The 21,732-nt window shown below is 41.3% G+C and overlaps 1 protein-coding gene across 1 annotated transcript; it reads right to left on the reverse strand.

Moving 5' to 3' along the window:
- Window positions 1-1,137: 1,137 nt before the first annotated feature.
- LOC106942296 (calmodulin-binding transcription activator 1-like) lies at window positions 1,138-17,699 on the reverse strand (the record flags this gene model as incomplete). The annotated part of the gene is made up of 6 exons (XM_015025542.1): window positions 1,138-1,406; window positions 1,817-1,943; window positions 3,382-5,225; window positions 9,409-9,562; window positions 12,341-12,412; window positions 17,487-17,699. Coding segments are annotated over 6 exons (2,664 nt in total), but the record flags the coding sequence as incomplete, so codon positions are not given.
- Window positions 17,700-21,732: the final 4,033 nt, after the last annotated feature.

Raw genomic sequence — 21,732 nt, forward strand, 5'->3', positions numbered from 1 at the left:
TTCCCCCATCTGAGTCACTGCTGCTTCTTATGTTCTCTGGAAATGTCATATTTAAGTATTGCATGCATGTACAGTATATAGGAAATATAATAAAACACAGCCAAAGCAGTTAAAAACATGTTTTGTTTTAATTTTACCGAGTGACGTGAAAGGAAACATTAATACATGTACCCACATCTTCTTCCATACGTCCACTCTCAGACAGCCCTCCGTCCAGTTTCATAATGCTAACTTCAACCACAATAGAAAACAAGTCTAAGCTTATAGTCTAAGGTTTTTCAGGCAGAGAAAAAGGCTGCAGCATAATGTGAGTAAAACACAGAACCTCTCATAGGTCAGCACTGACCATGCCACAGAAACTCTACAAAAATCATCAACGTCTACATTTAATAATTGTTCAAACGAGGCAACTTTATTTGATTTATATGTAATTACATGTTCAGTATGATTCTTTTTCAAAAAAAAAATAGAGCATGTGTCAAATTAGGACCAAAAGTACTTCTGTTTTTCATTCAGCACAGTTAAAACCTTTTCTGAATCTATGCAAATGACTTCCAGAGATCACAACTGGGGCACACATTGAGGGGGTAGCATTTATCTCCTCAGAGTCTAGATTTTTCATGACCTTATCTATGTAAAGGACAAAGGGATTGTGAAACAGGACCAGCAGAAACAGGATCCTTTTTTTTTTTTTTTCCTGAAGAAACGGAAACAAACATCAGTCCCTGCAAGCATTCCCAGAGCGTCCACAAAGCTGTGGTTGGGAGAGGGGCTGACGTACGGCGTCTCAGCATGGTGCTCCAGCTGCAATATGGTAGATAAGACGGCCCTGCAGTGGACAGTAAGGGCCCCTAGCCTCTGTCCAAAATCTGCTTCAGAGCTGCTGCAGGAACAAGGCTCTGAGAGACTTCTCATGCCCTTTCCCTGAAATGCTGCCATCGGGCAAACTGCAACATCAAAAGCAGAAACACCCGACTGCTACACAGTCAGGGTGCCTCAAGCTCTTAAAAGACCGAACTGCTGTTATTATCTTTCAGTTTATAGTGCAGCACTTAACTCATGCTCAAGCTATACTTCCATATGTTTTTCTTTTATCCATTTAATCACTGTGTTGAGAAATAATTTGTACACTCGCATGTAACTTTTCTCAATTCAAAAAATGTGCCTGACACATTTAGGCAAAAGTCGAGGTGTGCGTGACTGAAAGGCTCTTTCCTCTTGAATGTGAACAGACAGGTTTATCTTTTCAGTAAACAAATATTTTCTCTCACCATCCAGGGACAGCCAGTCGTGCTGAGAAGATGGCAGTGCTGGTAGGTCGCGCGCCTTATATTCAAACACCACAGAAGAAGAGATGACCTCGCCACCCATGGCCACCTGCAGCATCACCAGTCCTGTGTCATGAGCTGGGGAAAAAAAAAAAAAAAAGACAGATAACAGGAGAGTTATTTTTGGTTAATACTGAATAAACTCCACACAATATAGCTAAACACAAAATGATTAATTCAAACATAATGTTGCCCTAATGTGGATTATACAAACCACACAGCGAGGTAGAGGGGATTATTTACTATATTTTCCCATGTCTTGCTGAAAGAATAATCTAAACTGACCTTTATTTATCCAGCAAACACAGAGCCAACTCCTTCCTGTATCTTCCTTACCATTTTATTCGTCTACCTCATCACTTTTAGCCTATTTTTTTTATTTTTGTATGTCTTTTTGCTCTGAAAAGCATTCTGTAAACACAAGAATATGTGGAATATTTGGTGTTTGATACATTTTCTTCTGACGTTAATTTATTCTGGTGTGTTACCTGGGCAGTAGCAGCGCAGGACCCCGGGCTGGATGAGGGCAGCTGGGACACTGATGTGGTCAAAGAGGCAGCTGTATTCACTGCTGGACTCCAACCAGGGACCAGTGATCAACACCTTTACTCCCCCCTGTGGAGCAAAAAAACCCCCCCAAAAAACAACCATTTTCTGACAGGAGCTCAAAATCTTTACAATGAAACTAGGAGGCACAAAAAGCTCTAATAATGAGAAAAGGATGTGTTACCACAACAACAGCATCAAAACAGAAAACTTGTTTTCAGTCTGCAAATACATCAGCAAATAGCAAGGTAAGCTTGAAATGGGATGATTTAATGACCAGTCATTTACATTTAAGAGTTGGATCATAATTAACCTCAAACAAAACCTGTAAGGGTTAGAGCGGTAGAGATGGACACCCTGTCTTGGTAGGTTTGCAGTGGTGTGTAAAAATAATTACGTTGAAAGTACTCAGGGGTCTTTCCCCCCTCCCCCCCCAAGATAAAATGGGAAATCATTTTATAGTGAAGTATTTTCTATTTATCTGTATGTCGATCAAATAAATAATAATGCAGATTATTCTGGTTTTGGAAAATCGTCTTGCATGCTTGTTTTATTACAAGAAAGTTGTACAGTTACCTGACTATTTGGGTCGAATGTTTTATGTTTTGTTGATCTACAAAATGTTCGAAAACCTATTTAACTAACATTAAAGAATGGTTGTACCCAAGTCTGTTTTTAAAGTAAAATGTTCAGTGCTTGTGGTTTTACTTGCTATTATGTTAAAATGAGAGCAAAACAACAACAACAACAAAACAAAACATGTTTTTTTAATAGAGAAAATATTGTGTTGTACCTAAATGGCCCTCAGGCTTTAAACACCAGTAATTTATAAGTAGCAGACAACAGGGTGCGGCACACAAAGCTTTTGTAAGCAAAATGTTAAAAACCACAAATAATTTTCTTTCCACAGCAAAACTGTGCCCTAAGTTATGCTGATCTATCACATAAATTCCTAATAATATACATATAAGCTCATGATTGGAACAAAATGGGGAGTTCAAAGGGTCTGAATATGTTTGCAAAGTACTGTGCATTTTGGATGTTTTTTATGTTCTGAATTCCTTTTTTTTTTTTTTTTAATAATCCCAGACTAAATCTGCAGTTAAATGTGGATTTTATTTAATAATTGCTTATAATTATTTCCGCTATGAGACTGTTTTTAAAACATGGTGGTTTGAAGATGAAGAGTTTCCTCAACTTTCATCATAATTCAATGACAGAACTGCTGTCTGAGTTATTAGAAGTGGTACACGCTCAAATTAATGAGGCCACCCAGGGGAATCTGGGGAAAAATTGAAATTTCATTAAAACCCAATCAGCTGAGTCTGAAATATTCGGCCTCCTTAATGACCACATACTGTAGCCAAGCTGTCAGTGCAAAGTGGGCTAAGCGTGATTGCAACAGTTAACGTCAGTACAAGCTACCATCAATCATGTGGAGCATGGACTAATTTTCCCGTGGGGAGCAGTGATGAGTAAATAATGATTACATGTTGGGTTTACTAACCTCTGGGTAAGACCACTCTGGGGAGTAGTCCGTCACGCCGAACAGCCTGCCGGTCTCCTGGAGCAGTCCCAGTGCCCCCTGCTCCACCTCGGACGCCTGCAGGTGACCGGCCGCGGTGCTGTGTTCCTCTCCTGCCGCGCCCTCCTGGGGCATCAGGACCCCAGAGACGGCTGCCGCCACCCCTCCCCCGGACCCCTCCACGGAGATGAAGTCGTTGATGAGATCGGAGAACTGGCTTCCAAATGACGCCTCGAAACCTTCCAGACTGATAGCCGCCCCGGCCCCGGCTGTCGCTGCCGGTACCCCTGCACCTTGCTGAGGAAGCGGAGAGCTGTAGAGAGCACCTTCGATGTTAGCACCTACACCTATCGACTGAGGACTGGCCACCACTGAGCTACTGGCACCTGAAATGCTCACGCCATTACATATAATTTCGTTTTCCGTTCCTCCTCCGCCCCCTCCGCCCTCGTCCCCCCCTCCGGTGTCATCTGTGGGCTGGAGAAAATGCTTGGCGTCAACACTCGCATAGGCCTCGTGGGGATCCCCGGCCTTGAGGAGCAAATCTTCTCCGTTTTCCGTCGGTTTCTCCAAGGCTGCGACCTCCTGGTGGCTCCTGCTGTCTGGTTGCTCAACGTCTTGCGTTGTCAGGGGAAACGACCCGACCGCTGCCGCTTGCCCATTCCTCGCACACAGCTGGTCTGTGCTCACTTGGTGGAGGTGTGTATGCGGTTCTCCGTTGGTGACAGGAGATTCAGTGACCATCGGGGGGAGGCCGATGTAGGCCCGCGTTTCGCTGGATTCCTGGGTTGCCTTGGTGCCGTTGACCTGCAGCTGAGAGGGCTGGGTTGTCTGGGGGGAGGCCTGGAGGAAGAGGCCCGGGGAGGGGTGGTGTGACGGCTGGTTCAGACTTGAGACACAGGCCGATGACATGACAGCACTGAAGTCCATCTGCTCCAGGGTGGTGCTGGGGCTAAGGCCGGTTCCTTCGCCCACGTAGCTGTTCTGGGTCGCCAGCGGCTGCTCCAGCGGCGTGGCCTCCGTCTTGATGTTGTTGACGAGGGCCGGGTTGTAAACGAAGCCGTTAGTGGAGCAGTGGAGTCCCCCATCGTCACCATTGCATCCCTCTGTCTTCCCTCCGCCTCCCCCGTACGTCTGGCCCTGCTTGGGATTGTTGAGGAAGCAGTCGGGGTCAAAGGTCATGGTGGTCTCAGGAAGGCTGACTCCAACTCCAGAGTCTAAAGAACTGGACAGAACCAACTCTCCTCCTTCCCCTAAGCCCACTCCTCCACTGAACGATGCAAACCTCTGGTTGTCAGGGGCGACAGCCAACAGGATGCCCGTGGTGGTACTCTCGTGGGTCGAAGCCAACAGGTGGGTGTGGCCGGCCGAGTATACCGAATCGCCAGTTAGAGTGGTGACCTCAGACATGAACACAGCGGTGCTTTGTGACAAGCCGGTGCCGATGGCGAGAGCTGGGCTGTCAGCCATGTCGCTGGCAATAGACAGAGGGGAGCTCTGGGTGGTGTCGGGTACCTCCACCTGGTTGGTCGAGGTGGAAGAAGACACCTCCATGCTGCTCTGTGGGAGAAGGGAAGGTTTGGTTATCCTGCCATTCCTCCTCTCGCTTCCACCTGCCCGACTCCGCCCCCCGCCAGGATTGGGCTCAGTCTGGCCCTCCGATACATCACTGTTCTGGACCTCCGTGCCATCTGCTTCCTCAGCTCTCTGGCCTGCTGCTACACTGGTTCCTACTGCTGTCCCTCCTCCTGCTCCGGATTCCTGTTTGGATGAGATAATACGCTGCTTCACACTGGAACACTTCTGATGCAGGCTGCTTCCAGCACCTGACAGAAGAGACAGAAAAGAGAACAGGATTCAGGAAAGTGCGCAATTTTCTATTCCACCTTGCAAAATTATTATACATTTTGCATCATAAACTATACACTTTATTGCATTTCAGTGGAAGTATCAGGATGTGAAAGACCACAGCTAAGAAGCGCATAATTCTTTTACAAATAAAAACCTGAAAACTTTGGAATCCACTCGAATCTATCACCCATCATTCTAAAACCCCTGAATAAAATCCAGTGGAACCGAGTAGATCCAAGAGTCACAAAATAAAGTCCCCCTTTGTGTAATTTAATCATAAACACAGCTTTTCCTTGAAGGCCACAGAGGTTTTGTTAGAGAACATGGTGAACAAACGGCATCATGAAAACTAGCAACTGTAGTAGAGTTAGAGTATAAAACACCTTAACTGACATACCAGCCAAAGAAAGCTTTGAGAAAGAAGTAGAGAGATCATGAAGGATCTGCAACAATCCACCAGCAGAATAACTAGTAACTGTGCAATCCCCAACACGGGTATTTTTGACAGAGTGGCATGAAGAAAGACATTGTTTCCAGTTTGCCACAAACTATGAGGACCTGACATGGCCCTAAAGTTCTGGCCAAAAAAGGCTAAGTGACAATATTTCTCTTTAACACAGGGTAGTTGATCGGAGTTGAAGGGAAGATTGTTTGGGATTGGCAGTAAAAAACCCAATATGGGCTCAAAAAACCTGCTACTGAGGCAGTGGTTCTCCTTCCAGTAGAACAAGAACATACTCTAGATCTGAATATGAATCTGTGACAAAGTATAAGCTCTTTATCCAATCTGAATGAGGCTGTGCCTTTTTGCAAAGAGGATTGAAAAAAGAAACACCTTTGTAGAACCTGTTCCACTAGTAAAAGGAGGATCCACACTTTCAGATTTGTATTTGTTAAAAAAAAAACCCACAGTATAATTTTCCCTTTGCATCACAATTATGATCTACAAAATAAAAGACAGTGAAACAAGACAAAAACGTAAAAAAAGTCAAAAGATATGAATCTTTTTGCCAGATTGCAATTAGAGAGGATGTAACAGCGCCCTCTACTGTTCAGAACCCATACCGCAACGATTACACAAGTACTCTGATATAACTGTCACAAACAAGGTGTTAGGATACATTCTATGCATTTGTTGCTCTTGTCCGGGAAATTAAACATCTAATATGCAAAACCACATGTTCTCATTTTCATTCCCAGCGTTTTGCAGTTTTAATTTCAGAGGTAACACCTCCCCCTCATCACCAACAACCACAGGACACAGGCACAGACGGGATCATGTGCCAAGGGACACAAGAAAGCAGAAGGCTCTGCGAACAATTAGCACATGAAGTAGCACTTGCATCACACACGGCTTCGGGCTCGTCTCAAACTACCTTTCCAGACCACGTCAACAAAATAGATTGGACTTACATAATGGCGTGTGGGTATGGGTGTGTCAGTGTGAGTACTAAAATTATCTAGTCCTTCACGCTGTTTCATGAATATGAAATGCTGGATATTTTAGGCATGCTTGTCGGTTTGCTATGAATTTCCCCGTTTCATGGTTGCAGTTTGTGTCTGCCTCTAGGTGGCAGCATGACTCTGACAGCCGCAGCAACCAGCGACTTAGTGCGTCTGGTAAAACCTAGCTAAATTACAAGTGTTTTGGAAGTCTGTCATTAACCAGGGATTAATCTAACTGAAACAAATCACTGCAGGGATTTTTTTTTTGAGACTTTGAATACTGAATCCCAATATGGTTTTTCCAATAGCTCAATTTTACAAGCTTTGCAATACTGAATTAAACTGACAAAAGTATAAGAAACTCAAAGCAGCAACATGTGAAGGTAGAGGTGTGAATTATTTTTTTTTAAATGAAAAATTAATCAAGTGATCAGCTATATAGTGGCCAATAATTTACTGGCAGTCGGCTAATTGATTAATGAAATCAGCTAGTACCACCATCTGTACTTTTATAAGCAGCTGGATGATTTAATTATAGACAAAACTGCCTAGCGTCAAATAAAAATACCATTTACAAATCTTGGTACTGAAAAGATGTCAAACCTCACTGTAAAACTGACAATTAGTAAATTGCTTTTAATTGATAACGCTCAGTTTGTGCAGATGAGGATGAAACTAAATCAAACAACTAAGTATGAATGAATGAATGTATCATACATATTTTTGCATGCAAACAATACATTTATTTAGTAAGACTTTATCAAAATAATCAAATCCTCAGATTTTACTCATTTTAACCGTGTTCATTTTAATTACCAACAACTACAAATATAATATATTAATATGTAAGGAACAAAAATCATAACGACCATGCATGCAGCAGCATAGTTTGTAGTATAACTGTGTGTCGTATATGACTTTCCTAAGCAAGTGACTTTTCATTGACCTCGATATTAAAATTAGACTTGAGTTTAGAACAAATAAGTTCATAATAGACACAAGAAAGTAACTTTTTTTTTTTTTTTGCTAAGATGGTTGAAATGTTTATTGCATGCTGCAAGCAAAGGCCATCTGCTTCAATGAGTCATTCACTTCAGGGTATTTAATCACCACATTAAATGTTTTATCATTCAGATGACAAATGTTTACCAGTGAATACATGGCTACTATATGGCTGTTTCACATATACAAACACATACATGAATGATTATCACAAACCATTTGTAAAAGAAGGTTAAATTATGCATATTTTACAATCTCCGGCACGACGTCCTGTAAATAATTTATTCATTTTCTGTGCTACTCACATTGTCTTTTGCTGTTCTTATGTAATTCATTTAAATCAGCACCAATTAGCATACTAATTGTATAGGAAATGTATTTGTCGCAGTAGTATTAACTGTTCCAAAGTTTAAAACATCATGATGTTCTAAATCATGATGTTTTAAACTTTGCAACAGTTAATACTACTGCGACAAATACATTTCCTACTTGGAATGATAAAGAATGTAATCTAATATATTATTTACTGCTCCACTAGATTGACTCATTTGAATTTGCAACTACTTTTTGAACCAAAGACACTTGTCAGCCAGTGTGAGAGAGTGGAAGCCCATTTTTAAAATATACATTTCACTGTGTGATGTTCGCCATCTCTTTGCTACAACTATAACAACCTCAACTCCTCCAAACTTTCCATAAGATTAAAAAAAAAAAAAAAGATTTCCTGGAGCACATTTCTGAGGTCAGACACTGATGTTGGTTGAGAAGGAGTGGCTTGTAGTGTCTGCTTTCATTCATCCAAACGTGTTCCTTCGGGCTGAGGTCAGGAATCCAGTAAAACCTCTTCCACACTAAACTTGCTCATCCTTGATTTGCTTTGTCTCCTGGCAAATCATGTTGCAGCAGCGAAAGGCCGTTCCCAGACTTTTCCCACAACATTTTGAAAATGCTGGAGGACTTATGCCGCATCCACATGGGAACGTATTTTTCCAAAACAGGTTGTCATTTTCCAAAAATCTAAAAAAAAAGAAACATGAATCCACACAGAAACACATAGAACAAATCCTCCCCCACCCGAGACCCGTAAGTGTCTCTAAACATTAAGTTTGGGAAAGCCTTCACTAGTTCAATTGTGAAAGGGGGTGGGGGGGAATTATAAATCGTTAATTAACTGGGAACTGGTGGTAAGACTTGAAAACCAATGTTCATAGACACCCTCCATGCTGTCAGAACAAGCTTAAACCATTTAGCAAAGAAGAATGTGGAAAACCTTTGGTCTCCAGAGATGTTCACCAAAAGATTTGCAGTTGTTATTGCAGTAGAAGGATGTTCTGGAAAATAGTGACTCGGAGCTGCTGAATGCTAAAACACATCAGTGATTTTAAACTTTCATTTGTGAGAAATTTCAAAACCATATCTCCTTTTCCCTCTACTTCACAGTTACGCGCTAATATGTGTTGGTGCGTCACACAAAAACACCAGTAAAATCCATCGAAGTCTGCGCTCATCATGTGACATCAAGCCCTCAAGGGGTGTGAATAATTTCCAAGGTCCTGTATGAAAGCGTCGTATGTGCTAGTATTAGACGTCATGACAACGTTTTAAATAAAAGCTAAATTAGTGATGTCAGTCTGGGACAGACGAACAGCTGCACAACCTGCCCTCTGGTGACTCTTTAAGAGGGTTTGTGCTCAAGTTAAGGAAACTCACACATAGGTTTGAGCTGTCCAATGAGCTCCTCTTTGCTCCACTTGGCCCACTCTTTCCTGTCCGTGTTGATGGAGCAGAGGACCGGACCGCACGGCTTCCCGCTGTCATCCACTGCCGGCACGTTCAGGTAGTGCACCAGCACGATGTCCGGGTTCTGCAGCACACAAACATCGACATGCACACTGTGCTGTGTTTATTGTAAAATGACATCCATATATTAATTCAGTGATGGGTTTTTAAAAGCGCACAGAGGGCAGGAATGAAAGAAGAAGAAGGAGGAGAAGAAGAAGAAGAAAAACAAGCTATTCACAAATGGGAAAGAAGGGCAGGGGGAGGAGGTAAACTGGGAGGAAAAGTGAAAGAGAAAGTAGAGGACAGGGAGGAGGTCAGACGTAGCGTGTCAGATAAGATTCTCTCACCTGCCCATAAAAGATTTAACAGCTTGAGCCCACTCATCACTCTCTCTCTCTCTCTCTAACGCTGCAGTGTCTACACGTGTGTTTGTGTGTGTGTGTGTGAGCACGATACAGGATATATATGGAAAGACTGAACAGGAGAAACAGGGAGAGCAGCTCTCACTATACTGCAGGTCACCGACAGACCTATGGAATTTCTATCCTATGAATGATTCAACAAGTTCGCTCGTGCGCACGCGTGTGTTAATGTGTGTGTGTGCGAGAAAGAGAGAGAGAGAAAGAGAGAGCTTGAGAGACGGAGACTTTTTTTTTTTTCACGATGAAAGATTCAGTAGACAGACTCAGGTTAGGGGGTGGACCCGCTGAGGTGGAACACTTTTCTCTCCAAAAGAGGGGTAGCACACTGGGCCGCTGCTGCTCAGCGCTCTGCGGTGCAACACTGTTCATGGACTGATTTATAATCATGTTCGCTGATGTGTTTTGATATCTGTGCAAAGAGCAGAAAATGGCACATTACAGATAAAGCAAGTCAAATGTCCCTTCCCATTTTCAAGATGGCGAGATTCCAACTAGTGGAGCATGCTGAAAAAGAACATATACCGGATCGGGGTGTAATATTTCAATTTACTGAGATAGCTGATATTTCCATGTAGATTTTATGTGGAAAAATTGCGCAAAAAAAAAAAAAGATCACAACTACATAGCTGTGTCCATATTTTAAATATGCAATGGTATTCGATATTTTCATTTGAAATTAGCTGTGAGAAATGAAAATTGGGGGAGTTTAAATGTAGCCAGACGTGTCCGGGAGTCATTATGCAATATGTCATGTGAAGATGATGAGGTGTCTGTTTCTTGAATTAGCAGAGTGAAAGACCTGTGTGTGTGTTTGTGTGTGTGTGTGTGTGAGAGAGAAAGAGAGCGCATATGCACACAACAGCTGCTCTCTGTTGCCGCTCACATGAGCAGCAGAGTGAGTCCAACATCTTTATGAAAAGCAACATGCTTTTATACACAATAGACACCTGTCAAGGTGTGTGTGTGTGTGTGTGTGTGTGTGTGCTTTTGAAGCAGAAGCCATGTTGTGTGTGTGTGTGTGTGTGTGTGTGTGTAGTTTGTAGCTCCAGGACATTTTCTTAGAAAGGACCGCACAGAGAGCAGCGCCTGAGTCCCTGATGCGAGCGCTGAGAGTCGGGGTTAGATAACACACTGTTCTCAGGAAGTTACAGTCAGCTCCTGTAAAAATTATTTTTACCGCCCTGCACCCAGTGTGACATTTTCTCGAGACCTATATGAGCAGTGTATTCCATAGTGGTCTATATTCGTAGGTAGGACACCAGTAAGCCAAACAACATAAATTTTTACTATCAGCCCAGTCCTGGAGTATTATTTTCAGCAGCCTGAGTCTGCCTCATTAATTTGGAAGGGGAGGACTTTTATCGCCGCTTTATGGTTTAGCTCAGTTTTCACCTGTTTGATGATCTAACAGTGAAAGCTTGTGTTCTACTTTGTAAAATAAAACCTAAAACAGCTTTAATAATAATGTTCGCTGTGTGTATCGACGCCTTACGAATGCAGTCAGAATTTTGCCGGCGTTAATACAGCGCCGGTCAGAAGTTTACATGCGACCTCATGTTGATTTTGGGCTTTCAATGATTCTTTTTTTTTTTTTTTCACCAACTTTTTTCCAGGGTGGTTTGATTACAACAAATTAGTGCAATGTTTTACAAAGTAGTATATTGTGCAAAAGTTGGAATTTATTGTGGATTTTCTCTAATTCACTATACGCAGTATAGTATATTTGCTGTGTATTTTGTGCTTGTTAAGCATAATTCACAATTGTGAACTACGCCATCATTGTTCTTGAACACCACAATCAGTTTCTTTTGATCTACTGGGAACAAAGGGTAGTTCAGAAGTGGCTTGTGCATAAATAACACCCTGGGCTAGCAACTTCTAATATCGCCCTGGGCAACTGCCCATGTTGCCTGTATCAAAAACCGGCTCTGGTTGCACCAAGAGGAAAATAACACCAAACACACACTACAGCTGTGTGGATCAGATGAGTCAGTTTCTGGAAAGCCCTGAGCTCAACAATATTTAAAATTTATGGACTCTACTTGAATTCAAAATTCATGCCTGGAAATCAGAAAAACTAAAATGAGCTCTACCAGTTCTACCAGGAATAGTGGTCAATTACAATATCCAGCTAAAATTAAGCCAGAAGTTTGTTGTTGGCTAAAATAAAATAAATAAATAAATAAAAGTGTGTGTGAAGATACAACTTGGGGAGGGAAATTTGTCCAAACGATAGTGTTTTGATCATCAATTCTTGAGTTTAGTTATCCTCTGAAAATATGTATTATATCAACACTCCACCCTGAGAACAGAATAGTTCAAAGGTATCATTAAAGCCCAAAATTAAAGTAGTATGCATGGTCAAAATTAGTATATGTAGACGTCTGACTGGTGCTGTATGCGAGAGAGGCGTAGTGGGAAAAGGGAGGAGAGCTTACCTGCAGCAGCCAATAGCATCTACGATGGAAGGTGGGGATGATGGAGGAGTGGACGTAGCAGCCATACAGACACTGGAGAGAGGATAGGAGAGGACAGCAGAGGAGAGGAGATCGCAATGGTGAACAAGACAAGAAAAAGGAAGGAAGCCGGACAAAGAAAAATTGCAAAAGGAGTGGAGAAGGAGAGGACAGGGAAGGAGAGAACAGGAGAGGAGAACTTAGGTTATACCCACTTAGGTTGTATTGATTGTGGTGCTGAAAGTAAATTGCAAACATGCTGTATGTGTTTTTTTCCCCTAATGTCTTTTCTAAAATACCATCAATCTGACGTGGGCAATAACAGCAGCAGGAACAGAGAAACTCACAGCCTTTGCAAAACAGGACATTTGGAATTAATAAAAACTTCAAAAGTTTTTAGCTTACTAGTTGTTAGTAAAGGGGACTATGAGAAGACTGCAAGAAAACACTGAGTGAACAAAGGACACTTATAAGAACACTACAGTTGTAAACACGACCAAATATAGGCGCAATTTGGTCAATTAGAATACCACAGAAAAAAAAATATATTCCCATAATTGCATTAAAAATGACACACAGATTGGTGTATTTAAAAGATACACTCCTGGTAATTTTGACTGATGGGGGTCCAGCAAACAAAAACTCAGATCCTCAGAAAGCTGCAATAATACACTAATAAATAAATAGTATTTTTAATACAGACATGTAATGATATAACCATGTTACACAGTAATGGGACAGTCTGCTGACTTGACGGCTGTCTAGCAGACAGTCATTGGGGAGGCTACAACTGGTAATTGCTAAAGCATGCAAGCATCTTAATGGAAAATTAAGTGGAAGAAAAAAAGCGTTATTGAATAGGTGGTGGAGATGATTCTAATACAAGGAGAGTTGTAACGACATCAGTTCCACATTTAGACAACAGACAGAAGTTTTGTGAGTCTTTTAGTATTTAGTTGCTCTTCTCCCGGGACCACCATTGTAGACGCAGGGTTTAAAGCTGGTGTGTTAATGAGGAAAAAAGTAATTTTTTTGACCAAAGGCAACATTTGTTTGGCACTTACACAGTGACAGCTACAATAATTTGTCTAATCACTAATTACAGGCAGCAGCATCACTTTGCCAAGTCTCCAAATCCTTGAGTAACCCAAACACTTGATGCCTTCATCTATAAATACAACATATTAACAGACTGTGAGTATGGTTTTAGAGAGAACCGATCCACATCAATGGTGTTAATATCCATAACTGGAGAAATTATAAACGGCACAGACAATAAAAACTTTTGTCATTGATGCTGGTTTTTTCCAGACCAATATGTTTGTTTTTCGATGTGATGTTTCTTCATGTACTCTCTCTCTCACACACACACACACGCACACAAGCGCACCCACACGCACACACACACACGCACACACACACACACACACAAAAAACTCAACAGAAGCAGTGTTTGGGTTATGGTCCGTCTTAAAGAGTGTCAGACATTGTTCTCGGTCGTTCCTTTTCCTCAAATACACTTGTGAATTAGCGTCTATTTTTGCTTTTTCTGTCTTATTGTTGCAACTCATCCCAGCATGCAGTACAACCTGCAAAAGTAGCGAGGTAGATTGCAACAAGAAACATCTGTGCTCACAAAGTCTGAAAAACAAAGCTTTCAGTCAGTATCATTTGTAGTAAACACAAGTGTGGATTTTGTTGAGCACTTTGAGAACTAGATCTCCAAGCAATCAAGGAGGTAACACATTTGTTTACAACGAAGTGGAGAATGGAGCACTTCAAGTTTCCTTCTGCTGATAAGTTATATGGAGATGCTGATTTTATCTTCTCAGCACCTGCCCACACTGTCAAAAGCATCAATGGCTGCTTTAATGGCTGCTTCGTCAATGCCTGAGCAGAACCACTGGATGTTCACCTTAACTGAACTTAACTGAAATGCTTCAATTGGTAACAAAAAAGTTAAATTATTTTTATTCAACTTCATTTATTAGGCTTAACCAACTCAATTTGCTAAGTTTATCCAACTCAGTATATTAAGACTTTTTAATCAGAATTTATTAAGTGTGTTTAAAATGACAAATTTAAGCCAGTCATACTCAAATCATTTAGTTTACATCAAATAAAGAAATAAACTAAAAAAGGATCACTCTTTTAACATTTTTTGGTGCTAAGACAGCCTTTATTTGAGGGTAGTTAGACAGGAAAGCAGGTAATGAAAGAGGGGGAAGAAAAGTAGCTAAGGTCATCATCATGGAATCTAACCTACGATGGCTGCGTCGAGGACTAAGGCCTCCTTGTGTTTGTTGTGCTCTACACATGTGCCACCACGGCACCCTGGTTGGTGCAGGATCTGTCCCGGCTGAAGCTCGCGTCATGATATTAGACGTAAGATACAAACACGGCGTAGAACTTAACTGCTTCAAGTAAAGTCAAAGTAAAAAAGTTCCTTTAAGTTAAAGATTTATAACTTTTAAGTTAATTAAACACATGAAAGTAAGTTGGTATAACGAAAGCAAAGGAATAAAGTGAGACTAATGTAAATAAGTCCATAACATGAACTACAACCCAAATACATTGAGTACACTAAAAAGTGCACTCTCAAAAGTGTGCACTAAAAAGTGCACTTTCAAAAGTGTGCACTAAAAAGTGCACTTTCAAAAATGTGCACGAAAAAGTGCACTCACTAAATTGTTCACTACAAAGTGTACACTTTTTACAGTGCACTTTTCAGTGTACACTTTTGAAAGTGCACTCACTAAGTGTACACTTTTGAGTATATACTCAAAAGTGTACACTTAGTGAGTGCACTTTTTAGTGTACACTTAGTGAGTGCACTTTTTAGTGTACACTTTTGAGTGTACACTAAAAAGTGCACTCTCAAAAGTGTGCACTTTCAAAAGTGTGCACAAAAAGTGCACTTTCAAAAATGTGCACTAAAAAGTGCACTCACTAAATTTTACACTAAAAAGTGTACACTTTTTACAGTGCACTTTTTAGTGAACACTTTTGAGAGTGCACTTTTTAGTGTACACTTTTCAGAGTACAATTAATGCTCACTTAATTCTTGAAAGTGTACATTTTTGAGAGTGCACTCTAAATCGGATAAAGTCAATGAATTGTGTTTTTATGATGATAATATATTGAGTTGGTCAGACGTAGGATATGAAACGGGCATTGAATTCAGCTGTTTCTAGGAAAGCCAAAGTAAAAAGTTTCTTTAAATTAAAGATTTGTAACTTTTAAGTGAATTGAACACAAAAAAGTAAGTTGTCATAACTAAAGCAAAAATAATTAAGTGACATTAATGTAAATAAGTCCATAAGATGATCTACAGCCCAAATACACTTCTTAGAGTGTGCATGTCACTCTGCATTGATGCAATAATTAACGCAAAAGGAAACTTTTACTTTTTGTTGTTTTTATGTAATATTTTCACTTTCTAAAAAACACCATAATCATGAAAAAACTTGACATAATCTCCTTAAACTGTGTGTTATGAATCAGTTTATTTTTTTTTTTTTTTTTTTTTTTTTTAATTAGGAAAATAAGTAGACTTTCAATTACTATTCTAGGTCATTGAGGTCTGACTGTATGAGATAACATAAGGAATGCATTCCTTTGCACAACTTTTGGGACTTCTCTATAAGATTTGATATTGCATTTAATATTGGGTTTTGTGTAAACTCCTTTGATATTTTGTGAGCTGGAAAAAACATTTCTGAACAAGATGGTTAGCCAAAAAGTCATATGAAAATTAGTTTCTTCAGAATTTTACACAATTTTGTGCAAAATAAAAATACTTTTTTTTTTTTTTTTTTTTTAGTGAAATAAAAAAGATTCTTTCATGTCAACACCCTGGCCTGGGTGAAAAGAGCGTTGTAATGTGTAACAGATGAAGGATGAAGTGAACGCAGAAAAGCCTCCCATCAAGGTCATTACCTCCCCATTGTGAGCAAAAATCAAGACACCCACACCCGAGCATACATGTGAACGTTTGACACGGCTTTTACTAAAATAAAAGGAAAATTGCTGCCAATGTAAATACATTCAATCAGGCAGTATGTAATTTACACTTCAAGCTTGTTTTGTTTTCTTCTTCATTCATGCTCATACACACTCATGTTTTGCAGCCGTTTTTTTCCCTTCTCAGAAGTAACCCGCTCTCTTTCTAAAGTGTGTTTTGCCAAAGGCAAAGTGCATTTCCATATATTTCCATTCGATATGAGGAGGCTCTCCATCCAGGGTTATGTTTTTCTCTAATGCTTCCTGCCTCTCCCCATCCTTCTTCTTTCCCTCTGCTCATCTCGCCGCTCTGCTCGTTCCCTCATTCTCATTCCCTGCTCTACACGCTGCTTACCTGCTCGCTTGAGGGGTCCTGGGAAGGAGTGACACAAACAATTACTGACCAAGTACCAGGGAGAGAAACTCTTTTCTCTGTGACCATGTTTGTTTGTGGATGTTCAAGTGCACGGGAAATGTGAGGCAGAGTGTTAGAATGTAAATAATTGCGACATCTTTAATCTCAGCCTTTTCTCGATATGCCTTCTTCAAGCCGTTCCTTGTTCACTTTTAATGCATGAACCACTGAGTCCCCGGTAAACATCCGTGTGCCTCATCACAGTTTCTCCTTTGCTCTCCTCTCTCCACCTCATTCTTTCTGTTTCTGACACATGCATGCTCACTCCTCTCACCTCCTGGTACATTCCTGCTGAATAATCAATTTCTGAGCTGGCTGATGTGACTCAAACACACACACTCACACGCGCACGCACACACGCGGAGACGCTGCCTTGAGACTGGATCGATACCCCTCTCTGTTCTGCTGAAGGAGGCATTGACATCATTCCTGGCCTGAGGCCAAACACACTCTTATCCTTCACAAAGAGAGAGGAAGGGAGACAGGGACCGGAGCTGGGAGGAGCTGGGTTGGGGAGGAGAAGAAAGAGGGGTACCACTCACTTTCAGGCCACAAATTGGTCTGTAGACTTTAAGCGGCGGGTTATTTTGCGTGTTCGTTTGAGTTGCATGTATGTGTCTCCTCCACATCGAGAAGAGCAAGTTGAGGACGAGGTTGGCAGCGAAGCAGCAAACACCATCATCAACTTGTTTTTTCACTGCAGCCTCTTACCTCTACCCCCTGGACTTTAAGCTTCATGTGATCCTCTCGGGTGGTCTTCCCGTCTTTCCTCTTCTTCCAGCAGTAGCCATCTTTCCTGTACTTCACCTTTTTACGGTTGTAGAGGATCATAGAGCCATTCTGAGGCCTGCAGCAGGACAGGACGAAGAAATTACCGTCATTTTTGTGCGTTCTTGATCTCACACAGCATTTTGCACGGTGACGTCAGCGCCACTCTTGGCGAGTTTCACGTGCCCACCCTCCCCGCCTTCACATAAATAGCCCTGTGTGCTCCAACATGTTAATATTTTAGTAGGGTGATTTACTGGCACAGCAAGAACATTGGCCTCCGAGCTGCCTTTCTGTACACACACCTGGTGGGATGAACACACACAGTCGCAAAGACACACACCAGGAATCATACGTGAACAAAGACAGAGGTATAATAGTGATATCAGACATAGCAGGGTCTGCTGCTGTGTCTTCTTTGGGCTCAATGTCAAACCTGCTGCTCGGCAATCAATCATTACTCTTTAAAACATTAGGGACAGGTGTGTGTGTGTGTGTGTGTGCGTGTGTGTGTGTGTGAGAGCGAGATAGATTGTGTGAGTGTGTCAGAGGAGGAAAAGTGCCTCTCTGCCTTATCTTGTGACACCAGGAGGAGAAAACAGACTAGTTAACAATCAATAAACTAAAACACGGAGCCTTGCAAAAGCATTTATACCCCTTAAGCCCTTTCACATTTTGTTATGACCACACACTTTAGTGTATTTTAATGGGGTTTTATGAAATAGACCAACACAAAGAAGGAGAATAATACTCTGCTTTAAACTTCCAAAAAGCTCTTTTGCTCTTCATGAAGCTGTTTGCTCAGTAATATTCTCCGAGACCTTCGCAAATCAACTGCTTTCACGCTGAGAATATATTCCACACAACAAGTGAGCTGCATTTACTATTAGGGTGATTTCTGAGGGCAATTTGTGGCACTGGGCTTTAATTCAGGAGAATCCGAGTGGAGGGGGATGCGTAGAAATGCAAACGATTTGTAAACTATATTATTTTCCATCCACATCAATATAATGTCCTACAGTCTCTTGGTCAATCACATAAGTTACATGAGAAAATGTGGAAAAAGTTGAATATGTTTGCAACTAAAGAGTCAGAAACGCCCGCCTAACGGCAGTCGGCTGAGAGGATACACATTTCCTCCATCCCCTCTGTGCTTCGCTTCTCAATCAGCCTCCAGTCCTCATCCCTCTTATCGCATCTCCTCATTTAATTTTTTTTTTTTTTACTCCTACGGTCCCCCAGTTCTCGTCTCCAGTTCTTCTCATCTCATCTGTTCCTCCTGGTGCTACCCCAGCCTTTCCTTTCTCCTCTCCTCTCTGAATTTCATGTCGACACATCTATATGGACTGAGATGATAGCGGCGTACTCAGAAGGCCGTGTGTAGCGAAATTGAATTTACTGTGAGCTGATTTTCTCTGACACCTTAAATCTGTTCTGTTTTGGGGGCGAGCCTGCCAGTTTCTTAGTGGAGTGGAGACCCCCACCCTCCGATCAAAGCCAAGTATAGTCTCCGTCTCGAGCAGCGTGAGTCATCTGAGAGCTGCTGATTCTAATTATGTTACGGAGAAGATGGATGAGATCAAACGCGTGCTTGTGTGTGGGCGACGGACGCGTGCGTGTTTTCGCATGTGGACGTGGGAGCGCGCTCGGGGACGGTTGCCCATGCGTGCACCTCGCGAACCTTGTGATTCAGGCAGACATAAATGCTATTGATTGTAACTAGGCTGTGATGTGTGGGATATAAAAAGCTTTTCAGCCGTTCCACGGTGTAGCAGAGCAAAAACAGGGAAGGAAAGGAGGAGGAGATGGTGGGGAGAAAAAAAAAAACAAAAAACAAAAGCGAGTCCGGTAAGGGAGGAGACAAGGAGGGGCGCATATGAAAAGGAGAAGGTAACTCTCACAACTTTGAACCCATGAAACAGTTCAGTGATGGGAGAAATCAAGGTCATTGATTGTGATCTTCACATTCTTCCCCCACCCCGCAAAAGCCCTGCAAAAAAAAAAAAAAAAAAAAAAAATTGCAGTCATGTAAATGTCAGTGGCTCCGTGAGCTGAGCTCCCTTTCCATCTGATGGGATTAGGTGTAATCTGTTCTAATCGTGCCTCGTGTCATGTGTAAATGGGATTATATCCAACTGCTGCTCAATAACACCAATATGACTGCCGCCGCCGCTGCAGCTGCAGCTGCTGGGAGGCTGAGGCTGCACGGCAGCATGGCCAATCAATGAGAAATCCATCCACAACATAAACCGTGCTGGTGGCCCCCCGGCCGCTCCTGACAGGAGTCCTTAGGCTGACACAATAAGAGCGCACAGATATCACCTCAGTCTCTCAACAGTGTCAGTAATCAGAAATGGGGGGCAAAAGGTGACTGATTCACTCGCTTCACGTCACTTTTTTCTTCTTTGCTTTTTTTTAATCCTTCTTCTGTTTCACCTCTTTCATTTTTTATTCTCTTTTGCTCACAGTATATACCTACAGTACATCTGTATTAACTAAAGTAAATGTCAATAAGGTGATTCATCAATAATTCAACTTGCCCTTTTCCCCGAGTCTTTTATTCTGTCTCGCCTTTCTCGCAGTTCTCCCTTCTTGGCTCTCTGTTCTAGGAAAAGCGCCACTTATGGTTCCCTCAGATCAATGAATATTCAGTCCTGGCACGTGAATCCCTGTTCGCATCCCATCTTTTATACACATGCTGCTCCTCCCTTTAAAAACCCCCCCCCCCCCCCTCGCCCTTCTTTGCCTGAATTATACATCACTTATCCTAATACATTTACATTCATTAATACTCCATTTCCAGCTGACTAGGAGCTTTACAGTCCGCTCATGTTCTGGAGTGTTCTCTACATGTGGAGTGGGCCGCTAGCAGGATGGAGGCGGGAGACAGTTGACGTACATTACTAATATTTTAATCAAACACAGGCACTTACTCATTGAGATTAAACCACAGTGAGTCACTGACTGAATGAGTGATACTGAGTTTGAACCGTGAGACTTGGAAAGTTTGTAAATCCTTAAAGTGTGCATATGTACAAAAAAGATACTTTTTTTTTCCCCTTTTCAGCTGAATGCAGATAAAAGCCCAGTCATGATAATGCAACTCCAAACAAAAACTAAAGTATAATACATGACACAGAAACTGTATTTCATAATGTTCATGAATTCACTTCAGTCTCTGCAGAAATGTAGAGTAGAGAATGATTTTAACCGATTTCTCTTCACAAAACAACTTCTACTCTGCGTTGAACCTCAGTTTTTTCAAATAAATGCGAACATTTTTTGTTGTTTTATTTTGATAAAGGTTGGGACTTTGGTTAGGTCATACTAATAAATGAACGTGTTAACTTTTACATTCTGACGCTTTTTGTTGCATGACATAAGCCCATACCATGATAACACTTTCCCAGATTAAACATATCCTTTTGTGTCTGTTTTTTTTTTTTTTTTTGGTATATTTCCACAATTTGCTAACTGAGGATCAACAGAAATGTTTTTTTCTTGACAAACAATCACTTTCCTTTTCAGTGTTGCTTAGTTTCTCCCTGACGGATGACTCATGAGTCTTAAACTAATGTTAGAATATAACTCATATTATTGCTGAGTATTTACTCTGGGGTCCCTTGTGACCTCGTAGACTGAAGCTGTGAGCCGCACTGTATGAAGCTTCTTCAATTTCCACTGTCCGACTGCAAGACGGTGGAGACAAGAAACCTTTAAGATGTTTTTGAGACGCCTGTCAAGGCATGACAGGCGTGCACAAACATAGGCACTGTCAACACTAACACATAGACTTTGCCAAGCAGAACTTTTTCTGATGCATTAGCACGTCTTATTCACATCAAAATTAAATTTTTGATCAGCAAAGCGGAAATCTTTTTTTTTTTTAAATTAGCAGGGAACTTCCCATTATGAGCTAAAAAAAATCACTAACGTAATTGGATAAGGGGAAATTATATCTTATTAAGCTATTGTGGTAAATAAATAAATAATAATACGAATAATCATTGACTGACTACTTATATTTCCTTAGATTTTAAAGAACTGTGTAGGGAGAGGACTTTTTATGATGCAACACCAGGAAGTAGAGGAATTCATCAGGCAGCTGGAAGCAGGAGACTTCCCAGATAGCACATGATGTTAAATCAACGTTGAAAAATAGTTAGAATCGTTGATTTTTGGTTGAAGT

This window comes from Poecilia latipinna, unplaced genomic scaffold (assembly GCF_001443285.1).
Source record: "Poecilia latipinna isolate Pla-1442-1.1 unplaced genomic scaffold, P_latipinna-1.0 Scaffold4168, whole genome shotgun sequence".
Lineage (NCBI taxonomy): Eukaryota > Metazoa > Chordata > Actinopteri > Cyprinodontiformes > Poeciliidae > Poecilia > Poecilia latipinna.